Consider the following 19,381-nt stretch of genomic DNA (forward strand, 5'->3'; position numbering starts at 1 on the left):
ACGAACTCCGTAAGTGAACACTAAATCCCCTGCCACCCCAATTTCCTAAATTTCCCCCTCCCCGGCCTTCTGTTTTTTTGTTTTGTTTTTTTTTTTTCCTTTGATTTTTCCTCCTTTCTGTATTCTGCACAAAGTACTCCGTACATCTTGGCCTTTTTTCTTTAATCGGAGATTTATGCGCAGTTGTAAATATCCACGTCGCACCAACTCCAAATCCCCAGGGCCTCCAGCGCTCAAGGGCGCCCAATGCGCTGTCCCAAATCACGACGCCTCACCAGAAACAACCATACGATTCTACCAATCTCAGACTTGAATCACTTGACTCACGATCTGGCCATTCGATCCCAAGTCTGCAACAAAACATAGGGCATCCAAGCCTGCGTCGGGCAGTATACAGCAACAATACCAGTATAAAGCAAACAACACACTCCAGTCGCAATCGATCTCCATCACCCATCGCAATCCAAAACACAGTTACAATCCAATACACAGCTCCAATCCTCCATCCACGTCCCACAAAACAATCCAATGGCAGTCCGCAAGAGCCACGAAGCGCGCCGTCGCTACCACTGGCCCGAACTCCAACTCAACATATGGATTATGGTCGTGCTATCATGCTCAGCAACATGTCTGGGTATCTTCTCCTGGTTCATGGCTGTACAATCACAAATGCATCTCGGGACACCATGGTAAGTGGTTTGTTTTTATATTTATATCTATACAATGTGGATTCGATGCATTCCCAGAACCCACATCCCCCACATTCTTCCCATGTCAGACTTGCTATATATAACACAGAGAGATAAGGATATACTAACGAGATCCAGGCTCTTCCCTTACATGGTTGTCTCCAGTGCCCTCGGTGTATGCTTTATATTCCTTATTATGGTGCTTGCATCGCGACACTTCCTCTTACCGGGGATTATCATCATCGGCAGCTTTATTCTCCTTGTGCTGTGGTTGACGGGTCTGATTGAGACTTCCTTACAGCTGTATGGGGTTGTCGGCAACGTGAATGATAATTGTCAGATCTATGTGAGGGATAATAAATCTTGGGGGAATAATATTAATACCTTGGCTTGGTTGACGCAGAGTACCATATGTGAGTTCTTTGTTTTGTTATCTCCTCTTTCGATATTCTCCAAAGTTGGATGACGGACTGACTGTGTTAGGCAATTGCTGGAAAACTGCCTTTGCACTCGAACTTGTTAATACGATTTTCTATCTTTGGATGATGATTATGTCGTGGCAGGTTAATCGGGATGTTTATGATTGATTTGATTTTATGTCTTTTGTTTTGTGATACCATTTTTTTTTTGCATCTATGGCGTTGAAAGCGATATAGCATTGGATTTTTGGGGATGTACTATTTATGAGATTTGGTTCTATCTGAAAAGAATATAAACGAGTTATTCCAACCTACATAGACATATAGATCATCTTAGTCGGTCCAGACAGAATCCCAAGTAGTTCATGGTATATCGAACTGAATTGTACAACTAGCGACTCTCAGATACACACAAATTCCTGAGAATTACACACAAAACACATAAAAGTCAAATGGACCTAATAAACGCCGTCGCTATGCCAAGAGCGCATTGCAACCGCACCCACACCGGTGATGACACGGCAGAAAGCAGACACAAAGAGAATCCGAAACGAAAGCACAAGAATCAAGTGCTCTATCCATTCTCAGCTGCAGCATCTGCCTCTGCTTGAGAGTCATATCCTCCGCCCTCAAATGCAGCAAACATCTCCCGTTCCAACTCATCGTCATCGTCATCAGGGTCGGGGTAATCGGGCTTTGGGCCACTGGTTCCTGCTGTGTCAGAGTCAGACGCTCCTTCCACAACTGGTGTTTTTGGTCGATCTGGGGAAACCTGGTCAATTCCGGAGGCAGGAGCCGACGTGATTTCTCGCAGCTTGGTGTTGCGCTCGTAGGAGCGTTTGATGCGTTGGGAGAGTCGGGAGCCCTGCTTATCATGGTCGTCTCCGTCGTCGTCTCCAGACTCTTCTTCGTCGGTGCCGCTTTCGGTTTCTTCATTGCGTTTACGCTTCTTGCCTCCTGTGGATGGTTCATCCAATAAGGACTCGTTGTCGCTTTCACTTTCGTCATCGCTACCCAGGAAGTCCTTCAGTTCATCGTGTACGGCGGCTTGCTCGTCGGCATCATACCCAATTGGCGATGTCTCGTCCAGACCGGATGACTTGAAGATGTCTTCGGCATCATCTTCTTGTGTCCATTGGGACCCTGTCATATCCTCGTCTGTGGATGAAAGCATGGAGGTCTCGAGTTCGAGTTCACTTGGGGTCAGGGGATCGCCTCGGTCGTCTGGGTGAAGTGGGAGGAGATAGGGTTCCTCGTCCACATGTCTCCACTGAACCAATGCGTCCACAAGCCATTGTGTCGTCACGATCTTGATGTTGGGGTAGCGAGTGGCTTCTCTCACCTTGGCGGTGCGATTGCGGCCAGCCACGAGGTGCGTCGTGCGAGCATTTACCCTTGACGAGATCGTCACACCAAAGCTCTTCGCCCACAGGGAGATGTCTGCATTTTGAAAGTCTATGCCCAGAGGAAGCACACCTGAAAATACCAATACTACCCCTCCAAGGATACGTCGTTTGATCTGCGGCATGATGTCCTTGACATCGGGAACCAACTTGAGATCCACATCTTTGTCTCTTGAGTGAACCTTTTCTCCCCTTAGAGCTGCCACCCGACCCCCAAGAGCGAGAGTCCGCCTCTTATCATATTCATCATAGAATTGAAGATGCACTTGTTCGAGGCGGTTTTGCAGTTGGTAGAGTTCTTGGTCGTGATCCTCAAGGAGGTGATGTCGATGCTTCGCATGTTCTTGGGTTTCTTCGACGCTAGATGATGCAACACTGGTTTCAGCGATATTATCCTCTGCCTCCAACTCCTTTTGCTTCTGCAACAAAGGTCGATCCTCCACTTGATGCAATATTGTCTCTTCTTGCGCATCGGTCTGTTCCTGGAGGAGTCTCGGACTGTCTCCACCTCCCATGGTTACCAGTTGTTCTAATGCTGAGATCTCGGTCCCCTCTTGCGTTTTACCATTGACATGGTGTTCTTTGGTCTTCTCGGGGGCCTTTGGTTCGATCTGAGGCTTGTTCGCTCCAATATCTTCCTTCTTTGGGAGGAAACTTGAATTGATATCACCAATTCCGACGAAGAAGTCATAAGGCGAGACCTTGATGAGATTGGGACTCCACCGCCAGATATCACCACGGTCATCAATGATTACCACCATCTTTGTGTCCACTGGGAAGAGGCGTTGCAGGTCCTTGACCGTCAAACTTCCGCTCTCGTCACGACTAAGAATTCGGTCTCCAAAGAGCTTGCGGGTGGGATCAATGATATCAACAATATGTTGGGCATAAGCACGAGTACCCATGGTGTAGATGTGCAACTCATATATCTCGGCCACATTTTGCAAGAATTCCTCCAGTCCTGGCCGCAGCTTGATGTAGTACCAACATCCACGCATCCCAGGTCCATCGTCAATCAATTGGAATTGTCGCACATCCTTCACAGCTTCGTGGTTCGGGTTTTGCTTGTCTTCTCTCCATTCCCCCACTGTCGGATCAACAGTGGCATGGATGATAGTTTGATCAAGATCCACCACCAAGGTCAAACGCCTTGATGCAAGTAGCCGGCGCTTCGCGTCTTCTTCGACTCGGGTTGCTTCCCGTTCGCTGACCGTAAGTGTGACATTATCATGGGCCATGGAGATTGGAGCGCGCATGGAATCTGTGATTTCGGTGTTGTACGTAGATCTGTTTCCGCGACAGACAGTTAGAAAGGCTTGTTTCCCGCGAAGAGGGTTATACATACTCAGTCATGTCCTTTCCGCACTCGGCGCAAAGTCCTCCAAACTGGATCTCGTGCGCGCAAGGCTCATCGATTTCGACAACGTTGACCCTAGCAACAAATTAGAGGACATTCAACAGTTAAAAGACAAGGTTAAATATTCTCACGGTTCATCGATAACATCTCCCTTTTGGATTTGCCATTTAACGATCTCTCCATCAACGGTCGATTCGAATCTAGTCGGGTATCTACGCTTTACCTCGACGATGTTCCCCAGTCCATCACCCTCAGTGACGGTAGTCTGATAGACATACCAAAACAAAGCCTCATCCCTCTCAACCGTGTCACCAGGCTGCTTGAGCAGTGAGGTCACGGTGATCGGGTAATGTAGGCTGGTGGGCAGACGGAGAAGCATCGTTGCTCTTCGTTCGCCCCCAGGCGCGATGTAATGTACAAATGCTCAGTCGTTGTCCTGCCGTTCTCCCAAAATATATCCTGTGCCCCTTGATTTGTTGACAGTGCGCGTCGAGGACGTGTGGGTCGAATGGATTGATCGCGTGCGCTTCCGGCTACGAAGCCATCACCGACACGCAACGCGTGTAGAGCTGGAGTATATCGGGTTTCGGCGGGTGTATTTCAGCCTATGACTCAGTGGTCCGGGCTAGATCGGTGGGATAGGTAGATGTGAATGGTGGTTTAGGCAGCGCAATGAGAATCGCCACTCGAAGGCGCGGATGGGAAAAGAAAACTGTGCGCCTAGCACAACCTGGCGCGGAGGTCAGAGGTAAGCCACACACCAGGCGGAGTAATTTGCTTAATTTGAGAAGGTGGAGAAGGTTGAAAGAGGAATGCGGGTTGCGATCAAAGAAAAGGGAAGCTCATTGAAGTTGTGCGGGGACTCGCTCGATCCAGGTTGGACCTGGAGCTACGTCCGCTTATGTCATACCGGTACTTAAAAACCGGTATCTCCTCTTACTAATTGACATGCGATCTACCTCAGTTCAAGTATCTTTATTTTTCTGAATGGTCTGATATAATGGCTTGATCAAGCAACTCCCGAGGTACATGTAGTTTTATTTCTATTCTAGGTAGTAATGGTAACATTACACTTGACTTTGGCAGTGTGTATTAGAAACTTGACTGTAGATTGGTGCTTACTTGCACCTTAACCAGCATAAGCTCCAGCCAATTGCCACTCAATTTCTTATATCTGGGAATTAGCCGAGGGATCTAGCATGACATATGGAGTACTGAACCCATTATGAGGGAAGAATTATTCAATAACAAGGTCAAATGTAATAAGTAGATCTTAACCAATAAAGATTCAATTTGCAGTACCAATGAACGACAGGCCTCACGATGGGGCTGTACCAGCAAAAAAAAACAAAACAAAACCAAAAGCCCTTAGCAATAGGCGAATAAAGTGCGCTATGAAACCATACGTTCAACCCAGAAGCCACATGTATATACATACGAAGTAATCTCATGGTGTCACCTGGTTCTTTGATATTCACAGCTCACCGAGCCATCGAGCATTGGGTAATTTATTTCGCCTTAGCCAGACCGACGGCGTTGTTACCGACATCATAGACACTGTACCAGCGGCGCAGGAAGGCATCACCCAAGATAGCAAGGGGACCCACAGGCTCGGGGAAGTCCATGCCCATGAAGCTACTAATGCAGGAGCCCTGGACCTCAAGGATGTAGTCGTGGGGGCCAATGGTGAACTTGTGACCACCCAGGGTGAAGGTGAGATCGGGCAACGAGTCACGCTTGTCACACTCGACACTGTACTGGCCAGTGAAGCCCTTGGTGGCACCGATCTCCTTGTTCCTGTTGAATGGGTCAGCAAAGAGGTTACAAAGACAAGGGAAAAATCAACTTACAGCAGCTCGGCCATGGTGGAGGGCAGGGCAATGAGGGAGGTACCAGTGTCCAGAATGACACCGGTGTTCTCAAGTTCAGCAACGTTGTTGCCAAGGGCAATGGAGTTGAGTTCGACCTCCCAGTAGGCCTTGCGGCGGAGAGGGATCTTGATCAACTCGCCAGTGTAGTGGCTCTCGTCGATACCACCAAAGGTAGCGACGGAGTTATCGCCATCCTTGTTGGCGTCGCCAAGGTAGAAAGCAAACACAGGCTCATCCACGAGCTTCTGGTTGATCATGTGATAAAAGGGAGGAACCATCTTGTTCACGGAGATGGTATCATAGCCGAGGCCGAGAATACCATCAAAGCGACCGAAGGCAAAAGCCAGACCAGGCTCATTGGTAGCTTCAGCGAAGTCCTGTCCCTCGACCTTCAAGTCACCGATCTGGAGTGTGTCCTTAGACACGAAGCCGCTCAGGCTGCCAGATCCATAGCGAATCTCGAACTCGGTACCATTCTTCTGGTAGGTGCTCGAAGAAGAAGAGTCATACTTGCTGTGGAGGAAGCAGGCAATAGAGCTGCACTGCGAAGAAGGGACCCACAGGTTGGAGCTACCGGTGTCAAGGACAACCTTGAAGGTCTGGGGAGGGGTACCAATCGAGATCTCGGAGAAGTCTGGGAAGGTCAGCGTCATCACTCACACCATAAATGGTCAGGGGTAGTATCTTACACTGAGCATTCAGGAAGTTGTCAACGAGCACGTCATGGCCACTAGCGGGATTTAGGGAAGTGTCGTGGAACAGGTCCTGGTGCTTCTCGGGGCGAATGCCCATGTACTTCTGACCCAGGTTGTGCACATGAGCATCGATGTTGTGTGTGTTCTATCAATCGATTAGCTTCCGGGGTATTCTCAAGGCAATATTGATGATGATAATCATACCAGTTGCTCGGACAGAGGGACCTTGTTGAGCTTGAGCCTGTGAACTTCGGCGGCAGCACTGCCCAACAACGCCGAAGCTGTTAGGAGAGTGAATGACTTCATCATTCAATATGAGAAAAGAAAGTTGTAGATGTTGGATGCAAAGAAGAGAATGACTTGGGATGTGAGAAGGAACCTAGGAAGGAGAGGAGATAAGGGTAGATGGTAGATGGGGGAAGAGTGGAGGCTGGAGAGACGATGACGGAAGCGGGAGGGTCACACTAACCCCCTTTGGGCGATGGACTCATGACATGGATTCCCAGGCTCGGAGGTTTCCAGTTCCTGACGTATACAAATAATATTTTCTTCTTTCCCAAGCCATTCACTCACTGGATTACTACAGCTCCTCTATGATATACTCCGTACAAAATTGAACCTGGGTAGGGGAAGCGCTTTGGGCTGGTGCCTGGGCGTGATTAGCGCTATGATCGGACTGGTCGGAACACACCCCTCCCGGCGTACCTGGCAGCTGCAAGATAGTTGATGTGGCAAAAGGCTACGCTCAGATGTTATTGTTCTACAGCAAGGTATTGTGCCCTGCTGTGGTACGCCATAAAGTTTGGGATGTGTACGGAGTATCATTAGGGACCTTTAAGAATGTGTGTCTAGAGCCCAAAAGTATCCATGAAATACTCCGCCTGGTGCCTTTCAAGCACGTGCCCTTCCAATGCTTTAAAGGCTGGCTTACTACGAACTTTAATATGCCAATACCACGCTGCATATATCATAGTCTCCAGCTATGGACTACCTGATACCTTATGTAGGCATCGACACCTTCAGTACTAGGGTCTACATGATCACTACAAGGTCCCCACCCGGATAGGCCCCACGGTGCTGACTAACTATATATAATCTCCAGGGCTCCAGTTGACAAAGGTAAATAACCGACCTGTTCTGGCCAATATAAAGTACTTTAGGGGAGTCCTCTGATTGAGCTTGATGGTGTAATAAGCTTCTGCCTACTCTATCCGTTCGAGTCTTTTGGTGTGTTCTTGTCGAGCACATAGGGGATATCAAAAAGACTAGGAGACCCTGGGACAGATGAAATGGATGTGGAATATTTGATTTCTTTCCTCTCTGCGCATAATATACACTGTTTCCTTTTGCTTCACCAGTGATGAAGCGTGCAGCCAAGTATCGTCAAAGAATTTCAAGGAAGGTCAAGGCAGACAAAGCCAACGCGTCGATTCCAGTCTACAATGTAGGCTGAATTGCCGGCGCATATATAGGACTGTGGGTTGGAGGCAAATCTCCCAACTTGCCTTGCCTATTTGCCTTCTCCCATATCTCTGGGTCTGTCAGGCCAATGTTCCAGTACACATATGGTATTGGGTTTCCACCGGGCGGAAGGGAAAGAAGCACGATGTCATCCGCGACGATATCTGGTGGCATCACCTGAATAACCTTGGGTGATTCACTACCATAATACAATTCCAGCACCCGGGTGAATCGTCTTGTTGCCACATCATCGTTATCAATGGCTGGGCTGCTAACCGTAGTCACAATACGGGGAGCTATCGGGGATCCAGAGACTTCGCACTCATTTCGTATAACGCGCTCCACTGCAGACTTAGCAAGTTGTTGAGTGCTTTCCGAGAATGTACGCACGTCGACCTAAAAGTTGGCGTACTCTGGAATGATACATACTGGAGTCAGTACCGGCATGAAACGTCCCGCGGCCTATTACGTTATATAGTTGAGTGGTTTCGTTTCATTGATTGAAATGATAGTGGCAGGTTTTTTGTGGATTCTCGTGATTGTAGATGAATATATATCTTGACCTTTTCCCTCCCAAAGTCATCCGTATCTAAGAACCGATACTACAAAATATATCATAACCCCATCGGTGATTCTGTAGAATAATAATAGGAAAATAGATCTAAATGTATATAGAAGAACCTCGATTCGACACGCATGTTCAAGCAAGTGGTCTATAGGCAGGGTGCCACCAGCCAATCTACAATCTACATATACAGTCTAAAAGAATGAACGGAAGACCATGGTATCAACACATAATCCAAACACTGTGACACATGGCGCCTGCATATTATTGATAATACAACCGGTGAGGGAGACCAAGCTTTCGTCACCCATACCCACGTTCCCAAGAGACCCAAGCATTTACCGGTAGAAGTCAGGACTGCAAGCAACCAGTTAGTGACATAGAAACCCCCCCCAAAAGTACAATAAACATACCGGTCATCATCCTGTCCAGTCTTGACCTGGACGGCATAAGCATCTTCGAGGTCCGATTGGATAATGTTGTAACGGTTCTTGCGGACAGCCCGCAGACCGGCCTCCTGCATGATAGCAGCAATGACAGCACCAGACAAGGGGTCGTTGCGCACGATCAGAGCATCGAGATCAACCTCGGGGGACAGTGACATCCTCGCGGCAATGGTTGTGAAAATCAATCGGCGCTCACGTCGGTCACGCAGGTTTGGGAACTCGATCTTTCGGTCCAGACGACCAGGACGCAGCAAAGCCGGGTCCAGGGTGTCGGCTCGGTTGGTGGCCATGATGACCTTGACGTTGCTAGTTTGTTCGAAACCGTCCATCTGGTTCAGCAACTCCAGCAAGATACGCTGAACTTCACGATCGGCACCAGTTTGGGCATCGAAACGCTTCGTGGCGATCGCGTCGATTTCGTCAATGAAGATAATGGCTGGGGAGTTCTCACGAGCCATCCGGAACACGTCACGGACCATACGAGGTCCCTCTCCTAGATACTTCTGTACGAACTCTGATCCGTTGACACGAATGAAACTGGCAGTTGTGCTGTTGGCCACGGCTTTCACCAGCATGGTCTTTCCGGTTCCGGGGGGGCCATAGAGCAAGACACCACGGGGAGGGTCAATACCTGCAAATTGTTAGCAGTGCCATCAGCCGCAATGGATCTCCATCACTACCCACCGATTTGCTTGTAGAGTTCAAAATGTGTCAAAGGCAGCTCGACGGCCTCCCGAATCTCCTGTTTCTGCATATCCAAGCCACCGACATCTGCGTACGTCACATCGGGCTTCTCGTTCTCGCCGAGCATCGCGATAGAGGAGTCGGCCTCGGGGGGAAGAATATCGACAAGGGCATTGGAGTGACGGTGGAGGGCGACCGAGGACGAGGGCTTCAGCTTCTCGCGGTCGAGAGTGGAGAGGATACGGACGACGTAATTAGAACCGGTCGAGCTTTGCACAATGCCGGTGCTATGGATATGAGTTAGCAAAATGATCATCTCGACTAGGGGCCCAGACACGGAAAGGCATACTTTTGATCGATTGCCTCCATAAACTGTCCGATGACCAATGGCACACTCTGTATGCGCTTGATCTCTTCTTGTGCCCGAACCAGTTCCCTCTTCAAGCTCCTGCATCGAACGACGATAGTTAGCTACTGATACAAATCTTCAATGACAGAATCCAATATGCATACCTCTGCTCATCCTTGATGTATTCCTCCTGGAGTTGGATATACCTGTGTTCGACGTCAGTACAGATCACTCCATCTAACAAACACAGTTAGACATACTCGAGATGTCTCTGTAGCCTCTTGAGGGTAGCATATTCATCGTTTCCATCAACCCCTGTGCCATCGAGGGAATCCAAGTTGGCGAGGGCGTCGAGCGCACCTGGCTTGGTAAGAGGCGTGACGTTGTTCGCCGGGTTCTCCACGGCAACGTCTCCCATGGTGGATACTTTAGATAGCGAGCAAGATAAGAAAGGATGGTATATCTATCAGCTGGAAATGGAAGGGAAATGGAATGTGCTTTGAAGATGGTTGGTGAATGACGCGCTGTGTGAAGGGCTCGGAGTTCAGCCATCTGGAGCTTTCGATGCTATGGGCCGGGAAGCTTATCCATCACGTGATGCCAACCAGTCTTGCCAACGCTTATAGATTTAGTTCCAAGTGCCATGAAACATTCCATTACAGAGTCCCACAGCTGATTATTTTCTATATATATTATGGTGTATATATGTGGTGTCCAATACTTCATCATTCCAAGGCTAGAAGATTGTGGCAATTGGCGATACGGTAACACTACCAAATCAAGCGCCCGTCAACTACATACTTGAAACATTTGTATGCAACAATCTCACCCAGAACAGTGAGATAAATTACAGAGCCTTGGAAAGTCTCGACAATTCTGATCATAATTTCCCCTGTATCTTGTCCAGACACCAAATATACACTAATCTTGTCTGGGTGAGTGTGTCTCAATCCAAATCTATGGTCGGACGCTAGCGGCTGTCGCGGAATATGTAGCCCTGGAGCCAATAACGGGGATCTCAAGCTCATTTGCCTGGGTTGTTTGTTTCATCGAGTGATCTGTAGATGCACGGAGCATGTTGCCAGTTTGGACACCTGATCAGGTTCAAGTCAGGAGAATATCATATTGGACCGCCGTGCGCAAAGGCCTTTGAGGCAGTTACGAGCATCCTTGCTATTGGAGTTAGCCATGTCCTCAAGCTTGCCCCAAAGCCCTACAGAAGGAAACGAAGAAAAGTTGATCCAATCATTTGTAGCGGTGGAGTAGCCCGGGACACGGTAGGTGGGACAGGCACCAAAGCCGTCATGATTTCCCACGCGGATCGAGTCGGATCCTTGCACGGGGTTCACTAGGAAACCCAGGTTAATCCACTCCTTAGTTCTTGACCTCGAATTGTTGGTGACTTCGGAGGATTGGGCGCGCATCGACATGATTATCAGACGCTAGTGCGAGCTTTATATAAGGCGAACCGCCCGCTGGTCACCGTCACGGCTCTAGATCTTTTTTTTCCTCTCTTTTTCTTCTCTCTTTTCCCCTTCCTCCCAGCTCTTGGTCTAGAAAGACTATTTTTTTTTTTTTGCCATGACAGTTTTCCTCTTTGGAATTTATCACTGGGTGATTGCTAACCCTCGGGGGTTGGAGTACTATATGATCTAACCTGACTCGGCCAGACCGTTGGAATGGATCATCGTTTAGACGATTTACGAAATCCGAGGGGAAGATGGGGTTTTTTAAGGGAATTTTCTCCCAGAAAGAGATTTCCTTCATTCTCTCTCTGTTCCCTAATATTTCCCATTCCTTTTCCCTCTTATGTGTGGTCAGTCTCTTTCATACATATGCAGGTTGAGGCTGACGACACCCGCTCTCAACGAGATAACAAAACCAATGGGAAATATAGACTAACACAAAGGGCCAAAAAAAAGAAACTCCTCAAAAGAGAAAGGGAATAAGAAAAACGAAGAAAAACGAACCCAAAGAACTTCAAAACTGAAAAGAACAGAAAGACTAACCTAGTAACACAAAAACACCCAAGTAACAACAGGGAGGGTTACTTGCGAAAGCTCTGACCTGTCAGTAATTTTCCCTCTCCTCTCTCCACTTCCCCTTTCATCCCTAACTGAACGGATCTTGTGAATTGGTAAGTACGCCAGTTTCTTATTTGTTTCGTTTGTTTTATTATTATTTTGTTCTACCCATATTATATTACATTATATTACCTTATATTACCTGTATTGATATGATTTGGTTGTGACCACGCACCCCCCTTCTCTTTTTTTCTTGGTGCCTTCTGTAACCGTCTGTGGTTTCTGGAGGGAATACTCCCATTATTATATCTTGGCTCTTTATGGAAAAAAAAGATCAAGGTTGACGTTCCTTGTCTATGATTTGCTAACATTTTACTCTACCCCAGCCTTCTTACTTCCCCCTCCTTTCCCCCTTCCCCCCAAATCCATAAACGCCTTTGCCTCCCGTGGTTTGCTGCCTTAGGTTTCTAACACCACGTGACCACACCTGGCCAACCTCTGTCCCCTTCATTATCCCCCCATCTGCCAATTCCGGGACCCGGCTTCAGTCATCCGTATAAAAAGCGGAATTTAAGTCACTCCAGCCTTATCGGTATGTACCTCATTCCCTCCCCTCCTTCCCCCCCATATTATCTTCAATATTCCCCCGTGGTTGTGCCTTCCCTCCCCACTTTCTCTTTGACCTGTGTCGCGACCGGGTCTGGGCGCGACTCCAAACATCTCATCCCCGACGCGTCCGCCTGATCGCCCATCATTGGACTAAATCCTATACTTCCTTCATTCCTATATGACATCGTTGCACATTACAGTGATGGAGCATGAGTCAATGTTCACATGCTGACTCGCCCTAGGTAGATGGGTTGGCATAACCGCTCGACATGAATGCCTGGCTTGCCGACGCCTCGAATATTCCTGGCCAGGATAATGGCGCTTTCCATCCATCCACTATAGATCCCTCTACTGCTTTCCTTCATGGCTCCCCGACTCCCCAGGATCCATCCCAGTTCCAGCGCATGTTCAACAATGGCGTGCCGCGGAATGCTTCCCCAGGCTTCCACAATCCAAACCAAGTGATTCCATCCAAGCGAGCACGGCCAGAAGATGGCATGCCCATGTCGCCAAGGCCAGCACCGGGTGGCGTGACGGGCTCGCGATCCCAAACCCCTCACCAACCATTTCCAGGTTATCAAGGACCGGCTAATGGCAATCCGCAATTCCCGCAACACCCGACGCCCTACCAGCATCTTCAGCAAGGAGCGTCTCCGAATGTCACGCAGTCGCCCATTATGCAGGACTATGATCAACAAAGCGCTCGTATGGGAACGGCCTCTCCGAGCCCCTTCTCGCCCGCTGGCCCGCACCCTGGACCCCATATGTCTCCATCGCAGTCGGACGGCAGCCGCGTGAATACGCCGCAAAACGCCAACTTTATGCAAGCGCAGCAATTTGGTGGAATGACCTCGGGAGCCCCTCAACCCTCGATGCAGGCGCCGCAGTTCAATGGCATGCAACAAGTACCCCAGGGCTACCATCAAGCTTTAGCAAACCAGCAACAGCGGCTGCATGCCATGCAGCAACAGACACGGATGAATCCCAATCCTGCAATGGCTGGACGGCCGGGTCCAGGCATGAACCCGATGGCCAATCCTCAGCAGCAGCCGCAGCCCATGGGAGGAATGAGACAAATGCCCCCGAACATGCAGTCAAACATGCCGAAACCCAATAATCCGGAAGGGTTTTTGCGCTCATTGCAAAAATTCATGGTGAGCCAGAATCTTCCGATGGACCCAAATCCAATTGTCAGTGGTCGTCCGATCAACCTCGTTCAGCTCTATGCCACGGTGATGAAGATGGGGGGATCAAAAAAGGTCACAACAACAAATATGTGGCCAGCAGTTGCACATCAGCTGCAGTTCCCCCAGATGCAATACCCCATGGCCGCCCAGGAGATCCAAGCCCACCACTCAAGGAACTTGGCTCCTTATGAACAAGCTTTTATCAGCTCACAACAAAAACAAATGGCGGACCACATGCAGCAGCAGCAGCAACAACAGCAGCAGCAACAACAACAACAGCAACAGCAGCAGCAAGGTGGGATACCGCGGCCGCCTAGTCAATTCCAGTCTCCTTCAGTTAAACCCAATCCGGGCTTTGAGCAAGGTCAGGCAATGGCACAGTCCCCTCAGAATAATACGCCAGTTCATAATAATGCCCCCGGGAACCCAGTGAATGGGTTCGCCACGCCGACGCACGCTCGAAGCCAAAGCAGGCCAGCCCAGGCCGGACATCGGCAAAGCATCTCGAGGGGTTCGCAGCCACCAGTCCCACCCACTGAAGCTGCTCCTGGACAATTCACAGCTCCTTCCCCGCAGTCCGTGAAGGGTGTTACGCCTGTTCCGGGCCAACAGCAACCCGTACAACAAGAACAAAAACCAGAGCAGCTAGTAAAACGACCTATTGAAGAGACCTTCAAACCCATGGTTCTGACAGGGAGTCGTTTCCACGGGCCCATTGCCGTTGATGAGATGTACCAGATTGGCGAGGACATCTCGAGACTAAAGCCAAACGTGCCAAGCTTTGCAGAACTAGGAGTTGTTGACATTCATGCGCTGACAATGGCGCTCAAGTCAGGGATCTACGCTGAGATCCGGGTTGCCTTGGATACCCTGACCACACTTTCTGGTGAACCATCTATTCAGATCTCATTGGAGAACTGTGATGACTTGGTAGAGAGCCTGATCGACTGTGCTGAAGACCAAGCCGACCTTCTAGCACAACACACCTTGGAAGAGTCGGATACTATGCTGCTACGTTCCTATGACGAAGTCACACGGGACTGCCAGTCTGAAAACACATGGCTTGCAGATGTTCCCGAATTTGGAAGTATTGAGTACGAACTAGACCGGGCCGTCGATCGACTTATCTGTATCACCACCATCCTGCGCAATTTCTCGTTCAGCGAGACGAACTTCTTACCTCTTGGTATCCCTCCTGTCGCTCAGCTGTTTTCGGCCGTCTTCCGTTACATGGGAACTCGCAAAATGTTCCTGCGGACAAGCCACAACACGTTAGACTTTATGAAGGATGCAGTGATCTTGCTGAGTAACTTGGCGCATGTTGTTCAAATCCCCGGCAAGGACGAGGCGCTGAATTTGTTGATTTTCTTGTTGGCATTCTCGCCCGAACCTGAACCCACATCACCCTCCGGAAAAGTGATGTTCACTACATTCAACTCTTCGGTTGATCGATACACCCCAGCTGCTGTTGACGGGCTTGCCAAAATGTTGGCTAGGGACGACCCGAACCGAACTTACTTCAAAGCCATCTTCTCGGGCGATGGGTCTGCACCTGCCCAGCCGGAGTTGTTAACCCGCGCGTTTGGCCTTGCCATCTCCTGTGTCCCCGACAAAAAGCCCATGGCCGTCGTGGATGCACGCAAAGTGTTTTTAATGCAAGGTCTTCTGTCCGCCGATGTTCTCACCACATTCGCCGATGGGGCTCTTGCCAAAGCATGGCTCGAGTCAGTCGACGGGTTCGCCGTCCATCTCCTGCGACTTTCCTGCGCGCTGTGCACAGAACGCATCCCGCAAATCAACATGCGACAAAGAAGTCAGGCTGAAGCCGATGCATATGCCTTCAGCTCAATTGTCAACCGAGGACTGGGGATTCTACGCCGGCTCGCGGAAAAATCAAAGCAAGTCGACAACACCTCCCCTCTCAACATCCCATCCGGAATCCTTCCTAGAAAAGAAAGCCTGCTAGGTGCACTGCTCCTCCCCAACATCGACGGTGGTGTTGTTCGCCAGCTCCTCACATATGCTCGGTTGGCGGAGTAAATGATATCTGCATGAACTTCTAATGCGCTGGTGACAGGTTGGTTTCGTACCAGTCCCGCCTAGGAGGAATCGGATCCTCTTCCACGTAGTATATACGACAATCTTGATTTTCTCTCATGTCATTTGTACTCATGTCGACTGTCAGTCTTCCTATTCTTAACTTTTGGGCGCTGGTCGGTGATGGAGATTCTATTTTTTTGTTCTTGTGAGATAGCGTTCTGTTCTGCTTCGGTGTACAATGCTCAAAATACCCTCGACACAAATCGAGAGATACTTGCATCATGACCAATTGGCCTTTGCTTCCATTTAAATTCGTAACTATCAAATCAGTGGCTTACTAGAGATTCGTAGTTGGACTCAGCCACGTCGAAGCATCTAGTAGAGACAGAAGAGGGCAATGCAAGCCCTATTCCGTCGCCCGCTTGCCGAAGTAGTTTGGAATTTATAGTCTTGAATGAGTCAAGCCGTGGCCTACATTGGCATACTCCAATTGCAGACAGGAGCATACCTACTGCGTACTGTTACAGGTCTCCTGAAGGGGAATGCATGTGGTCATTCAATATAAAAGCACTAGCACCCATCGAGTCGTCGAAAATGTACAGATTGGAAGTGTTACAGGTAGATAGAAAAGCAAGGGAACACGAAGAAAAAAGCAGGTGGACGCCAGAAGACACGACCAGATAGATAAGACACAAACACCAAAGGAAAAGAGGAAGGAAAAGGTAAAGAAAAATAACCCGAAACGAGATTAAAGGTATGCACCGAGAGGGAAGAGGAGAGAGAGATCAAGAAAATAGATATTACCCATCCACATCAGGGACCACCGTGAGCGTTCGTTTCTTTCTTTCTCCTCCCTTGTTTTCGACGTGATGTGATTCTTGGTCTCTCCGATAAGTATGCTCTGGCATACCCCTCGCAATAGGGGTATGATGATGCTTTTTGGGGGGTGAATCTTGGGGCCATTCGAATGATTCCAATGAGCTCTTCAATCGCGAGCGTATGAGATAAGATTGAGGTATTAGAGAAGAAAGCATTTAGAATTTCCGCTCCTGGAGGAAGTTCAGAATCTCGGGTTTGCGCCAGCCCTGTATCCATATATCAGTTTCTGTCGCGTGATAATTAACTGCACCGTAGAAGCGAACGTACCTTGACAATGATGTGGCCAGTGAGTCGGTTGAGAGTAACGTCCGGGTTAGGCTTGTTTCCGTCAACGACACCCAGGGCAGAGGCTAGGTCGTTGCGGAGCGCGTCCAGATCGCCTTCGGTCTTCTGGAGCTTGGTGAGTTGCTTGGTGCCGCCGGCCTTGGTGACGACGTAGACGGGAAGCTGGTTGGAGGCAGTGCGACGGACGAAATAGGGGAGGTTGGTGAGCTGCAGGGTCGGACTGGGTTTCTTGTCTGATTTGGCTGGGGATGGAGTCGCCGATGGGGTGGTAGATTGTTGTTTCAGGGCTTGCGCTTGACGGCCGAGATGAGCGAGGAAGGTACGGCTTTGGCGAGTAGGGAGAGTAGGGAAGGAGGATTGAGGACGATCTGAGAAGAAGGGTTAGCCATGCGCGCTCTTTTCTCTGTTGAAACTAACACGGCATAGATGCGTGTTTTTTCTTTCTTTCTCTCTTGTTTGTTGGTTACAAGATATTGCAAGATCCGAGGATTCGGCCTTGCTCTTGTCGTTCTTAAAAGATCAAGAGATCAAGATGGAACCGAACAAATCGTAACTTACGTGAAGCTTTCAACCTCGCCTGAGGACATAATGTGGAAAATGAACTACATGTCTGAACGGAAGCCACGGACTGTGCAGAGTTGACGCGAAGAGGAATGATTGTGGCCTGTTTTCGCATGGCCGAAGACGGGCCCGAGTATAGAAGAGACGGCATTTCTCACGTTCTAAAGGACCGAAAGAGAAGACCTGGTTGGAGAAGATGGGGATATCAAGGCAGAGACTGGGAAGATCGGGGAGCGACATCTGATGCTCCTCTGCTCAGATTTTCTGCCACCGCTTGCCCAACACCCACTTCCAAAAAGGGTTTAGGGCCACCGACGCCCGCACAATCTGCAAATTCTCCATTGATCGCGGTTGGCCCTTTGTTATCCCCCTCTAGACCTTTAACCCCCTTCTGCCATCTTTTGAGATCCAATATGGCAGACAACGCCCCCCCTACCGCTGAGACCATGCTCAGCGGCGCTGCTGCTCACACGCCCAAGACCGCCGAGGATATCGCCTCCCAGCATGATTTGCTGCCCCGACTCATCCCGTACCTCGACCGTCACTTGGTCTTCCCCCTGCTCGAATTCAGCGCTACCGGCGATGAGGAGGACAAGGAAATCACCCGGGCGAAGTACGAGCTCCTGAAGCACACCAACATGACCGATTACGTCGCCAACTTGTGGCAGGAGATCAACGATTCCGACACCATTCCCGAAGAGTTTGTGAAGAAGCGCGAGGAGGTTCTGGCCAAGCTACAGCACTACCAGGATCAGAGCGAGAAGATTTCCGAATTGTTGCAGGATGAGGAGGTCGTGGGTAACCTGCGAAGCGATAAGGCCGCCAACTTGCGGTTCCTCGAGGAGCAGCACGGTGTCACCAACGAGATGGTCAACTCTCTCCATGACTACGGACGCTTCCAGTACAGCTGCGGCAGCTACGGAAACGCCGCTGAGCTGCTTTACCAGTTCCGTGTTCTGTCCACCGACAACGACAAGGTTGCCGCCGCCACATGGGGTAAGCTCGCATCAGAGATCCTGACCACCAACTGGGAGGGTGCGATGGAGGAGGTTCAGAAGGTTAAGGACTCAATTGAGACTCGCCTGTTCAACAACCCCCTGGCTCAGCTCACCAACCGCTCTTGGCTCATTCACTGGTCGCTGTTCCCCTTCTTCAACCACGACCCCGCCCGCGATGTCCTCACCGACCTCTTCTTCTCCCCCGCCTACATCAACACCATCCAGACCAGCTGCCCTTGGGTTTTGCGGTACCTCGCCGCCGCTGTCATCACCAACCGCAGCCGCCCCCACAAGCACTCCGGTGTCTACCAGAAGCAATTGAAGGATCTGATCCGCGTTGTGCGCCAGGAGGACTACGAGTACACCGACCCCGTCACCGATTTCGTCAAGGCCCTTTACGTCGACTTCGATTTCGAGGAAGCACAGAAGAAGCTCGGCGAGGCCGAGGATGTTCTGCGCAGCGATTTCTTCCTTGTCTCGGCCGCCGACGCTTTCGTCGATGCTGCCCGTCACCTCATCTCCGAGAGCTACTGCAAGATCCACCAGCGTATTGACATCAAGTAAGTTATTTTATATTGGGGAAATTGGCACGAACAACAGACTAACGGTTTCCTCTTTTCCCAGGGACCTTTCCGCCCGCCTCGGTCTGAACCAGGACGAGGGTGAGAAGTGGATTGTCAACCTTATTCGCGACACCCGGGTTGACGCCAAGATCGATTACAAGGAGGGTACTGTTATCATGAACCACCCCCCTCAGTCGGTCTACCAGCAAGTCATCGAGAAGACCAAGGGTGCCTTCTTCCGCACACAAGTCTTGAGCGCTGCTGTCGCAAAATAAAAACACCATGACCTTGATGTT

At 49.7% G+C, this 19,381-nt stretch overlaps 9 protein-coding genes across 9 annotated transcripts; 3 read left to right on the top strand and 6 right to left on the bottom strand.

Moving 5' to 3' along the window:
- Positions 1-528: 528 nt before the first annotated feature.
- N7455_006710 (uncharacterized protein) lies at positions 529-1,364 on the top strand (the record flags this gene model as incomplete). The annotated part of the gene is made up of 3 exons (XM_065605412.1): positions 529-689; positions 828-1,102; positions 1,173-1,364. 3 exons carry the CDS (start codon positions 529-531, stop codon positions 1,274-1,276), a joined length of 540 nt encoding a protein of 179 aa, XP_065461266.1. The 3' UTR covers positions 1,277-1,364.
- A 318-nt stretch (positions 1,365-1,682) lies between these two features.
- On the bottom strand, positions 1,683-4,247 carry fcpA (protein-serine/threonine phosphatase; the record flags this gene model as incomplete). The annotated part of the gene is made up of 3 exons (XM_040962138.2): positions 1,683-3,798; positions 3,857-3,943; positions 4,000-4,247. The coding sequence occupies 3 exons, from the start codon at positions 4,245-4,247 to the stop codon at positions 1,683-1,685; spliced, it is 2,451 nt and encodes an 816-aa protein (XP_040807401.2).
- Positions 4,248-5,223: 976 nt separating this feature from the next.
- N7455_006712 (uncharacterized protein) lies at positions 5,224-6,836 on the bottom strand. Its single transcript, XM_040962144.2, has 4 exons — positions 6,639-6,836; positions 6,429-6,579; positions 5,719-6,373; positions 5,224-5,665 (listed from the first exon to the last, which is right to left on the bottom strand). The coding sequence occupies exons 1-4, from the start codon at positions 6,741-6,743 to the stop codon at positions 5,377-5,379; spliced, it is 1,200 nt and encodes a 399-aa protein (XP_040807416.2). The 5' UTR covers positions 6,744-6,836; the 3' UTR covers positions 5,224-5,376.
- Positions 6,837-7,871: 1,035 nt separating this feature from the next.
- On the bottom strand, positions 7,872-8,342 carry N7455_006713 (uncharacterized protein; the record flags this gene model as incomplete). The annotated part of the gene is made up of 2 exons (XM_040962136.1): positions 7,872-8,291; positions 8,325-8,342. 2 exons carry the CDS (start codon positions 8,340-8,342, stop codon positions 7,872-7,874), a joined length of 438 nt encoding a protein of 145 aa, XP_040807404.1.
- Positions 8,343-8,665: 323 nt separating this feature from the next.
- On the bottom strand, positions 8,666-10,478 carry rpt3 (proteasome regulatory particle base subunit RPT3; the record flags this gene model as incomplete). The annotated part of the gene is made up of 6 exons (XM_065605413.1): positions 10,200-10,478; positions 10,104-10,145; positions 9,940-10,038; positions 9,591-9,877; positions 8,863-9,537; positions 8,666-8,817 (listed from the first exon to the last, which is right to left on the bottom strand). Coding segments are annotated over exons 1-6 (1,413 nt in total), but the record flags the coding sequence as incomplete, so codon positions are not given.
- A 418-nt stretch (positions 10,479-10,896) lies between these two features.
- N7455_006715 (uncharacterized protein) lies at positions 10,897-11,363 on the bottom strand (the record flags this gene model as incomplete). The annotated part of the gene is made up of 2 exons (XM_065605414.1): positions 10,897-11,033; positions 11,102-11,363. The coding sequence occupies 2 exons, from the start codon at positions 11,361-11,363 to the stop codon at positions 10,897-10,899; spliced, it is 399 nt and encodes a 132-aa protein (XP_065461268.1).
- A 1,478-nt stretch (positions 11,364-12,841) lies between these two features.
- Positions 12,842-15,799, top strand: N7455_006716 (putative ARID/BRIGHT domain protein (SWI1); the record flags this gene model as incomplete). Its single annotated transcript, XM_040962147.2, has 1 exon — positions 12,842-15,799. The coding sequence occupies one exon, from the start codon at positions 12,842-12,844 to the stop codon at positions 15,797-15,799; it is 2,958 nt and encodes a 985-aa protein (XP_040807423.2).
- A 735-nt stretch (positions 15,800-16,534) lies between these two features.
- N7455_006717 (mitochondrial 54S ribosomal protein mL49) lies at positions 16,535-17,726 on the bottom strand. The gene is made up of 3 exons (XM_065605415.1): positions 17,522-17,726; positions 16,946-17,331; positions 16,535-16,884 (listed from the first exon to the last, which is right to left on the bottom strand). Exons 1-3 carry the CDS (start codon positions 17,673-17,675, stop codon positions 16,834-16,836), a joined length of 591 nt encoding a protein of 196 aa, XP_065461269.1. The 5' UTR covers positions 17,676-17,726; the 3' UTR covers positions 16,535-16,833.
- Positions 17,727-17,937: 211 nt separating this feature from the next.
- On the top strand, positions 17,938-19,360 carry N7455_006718 (eukaryotic translation initiation factor 3 subunit E; the record flags this gene model as incomplete). The annotated part of the gene is made up of 2 exons (XM_040962137.2): positions 17,938-19,082; positions 19,147-19,360. 2 exons carry the CDS (start codon positions 17,938-17,940, stop codon positions 19,358-19,360), a joined length of 1,359 nt encoding a protein of 452 aa, XP_040807412.2.
- Positions 19,361-19,381: the final 21 nt, after the last annotated feature.

This window comes from Penicillium solitum (genome assembly GCF_028829755.1).
Source record: "Penicillium solitum strain IBT 25940 chromosome Unknown utg000004l_segment0_segment0, whole genome shotgun sequence".
Classification (NCBI taxonomy): domain Eukaryota; kingdom Fungi; phylum Ascomycota; class Eurotiomycetes; order Eurotiales; family Aspergillaceae; genus Penicillium; species Penicillium solitum.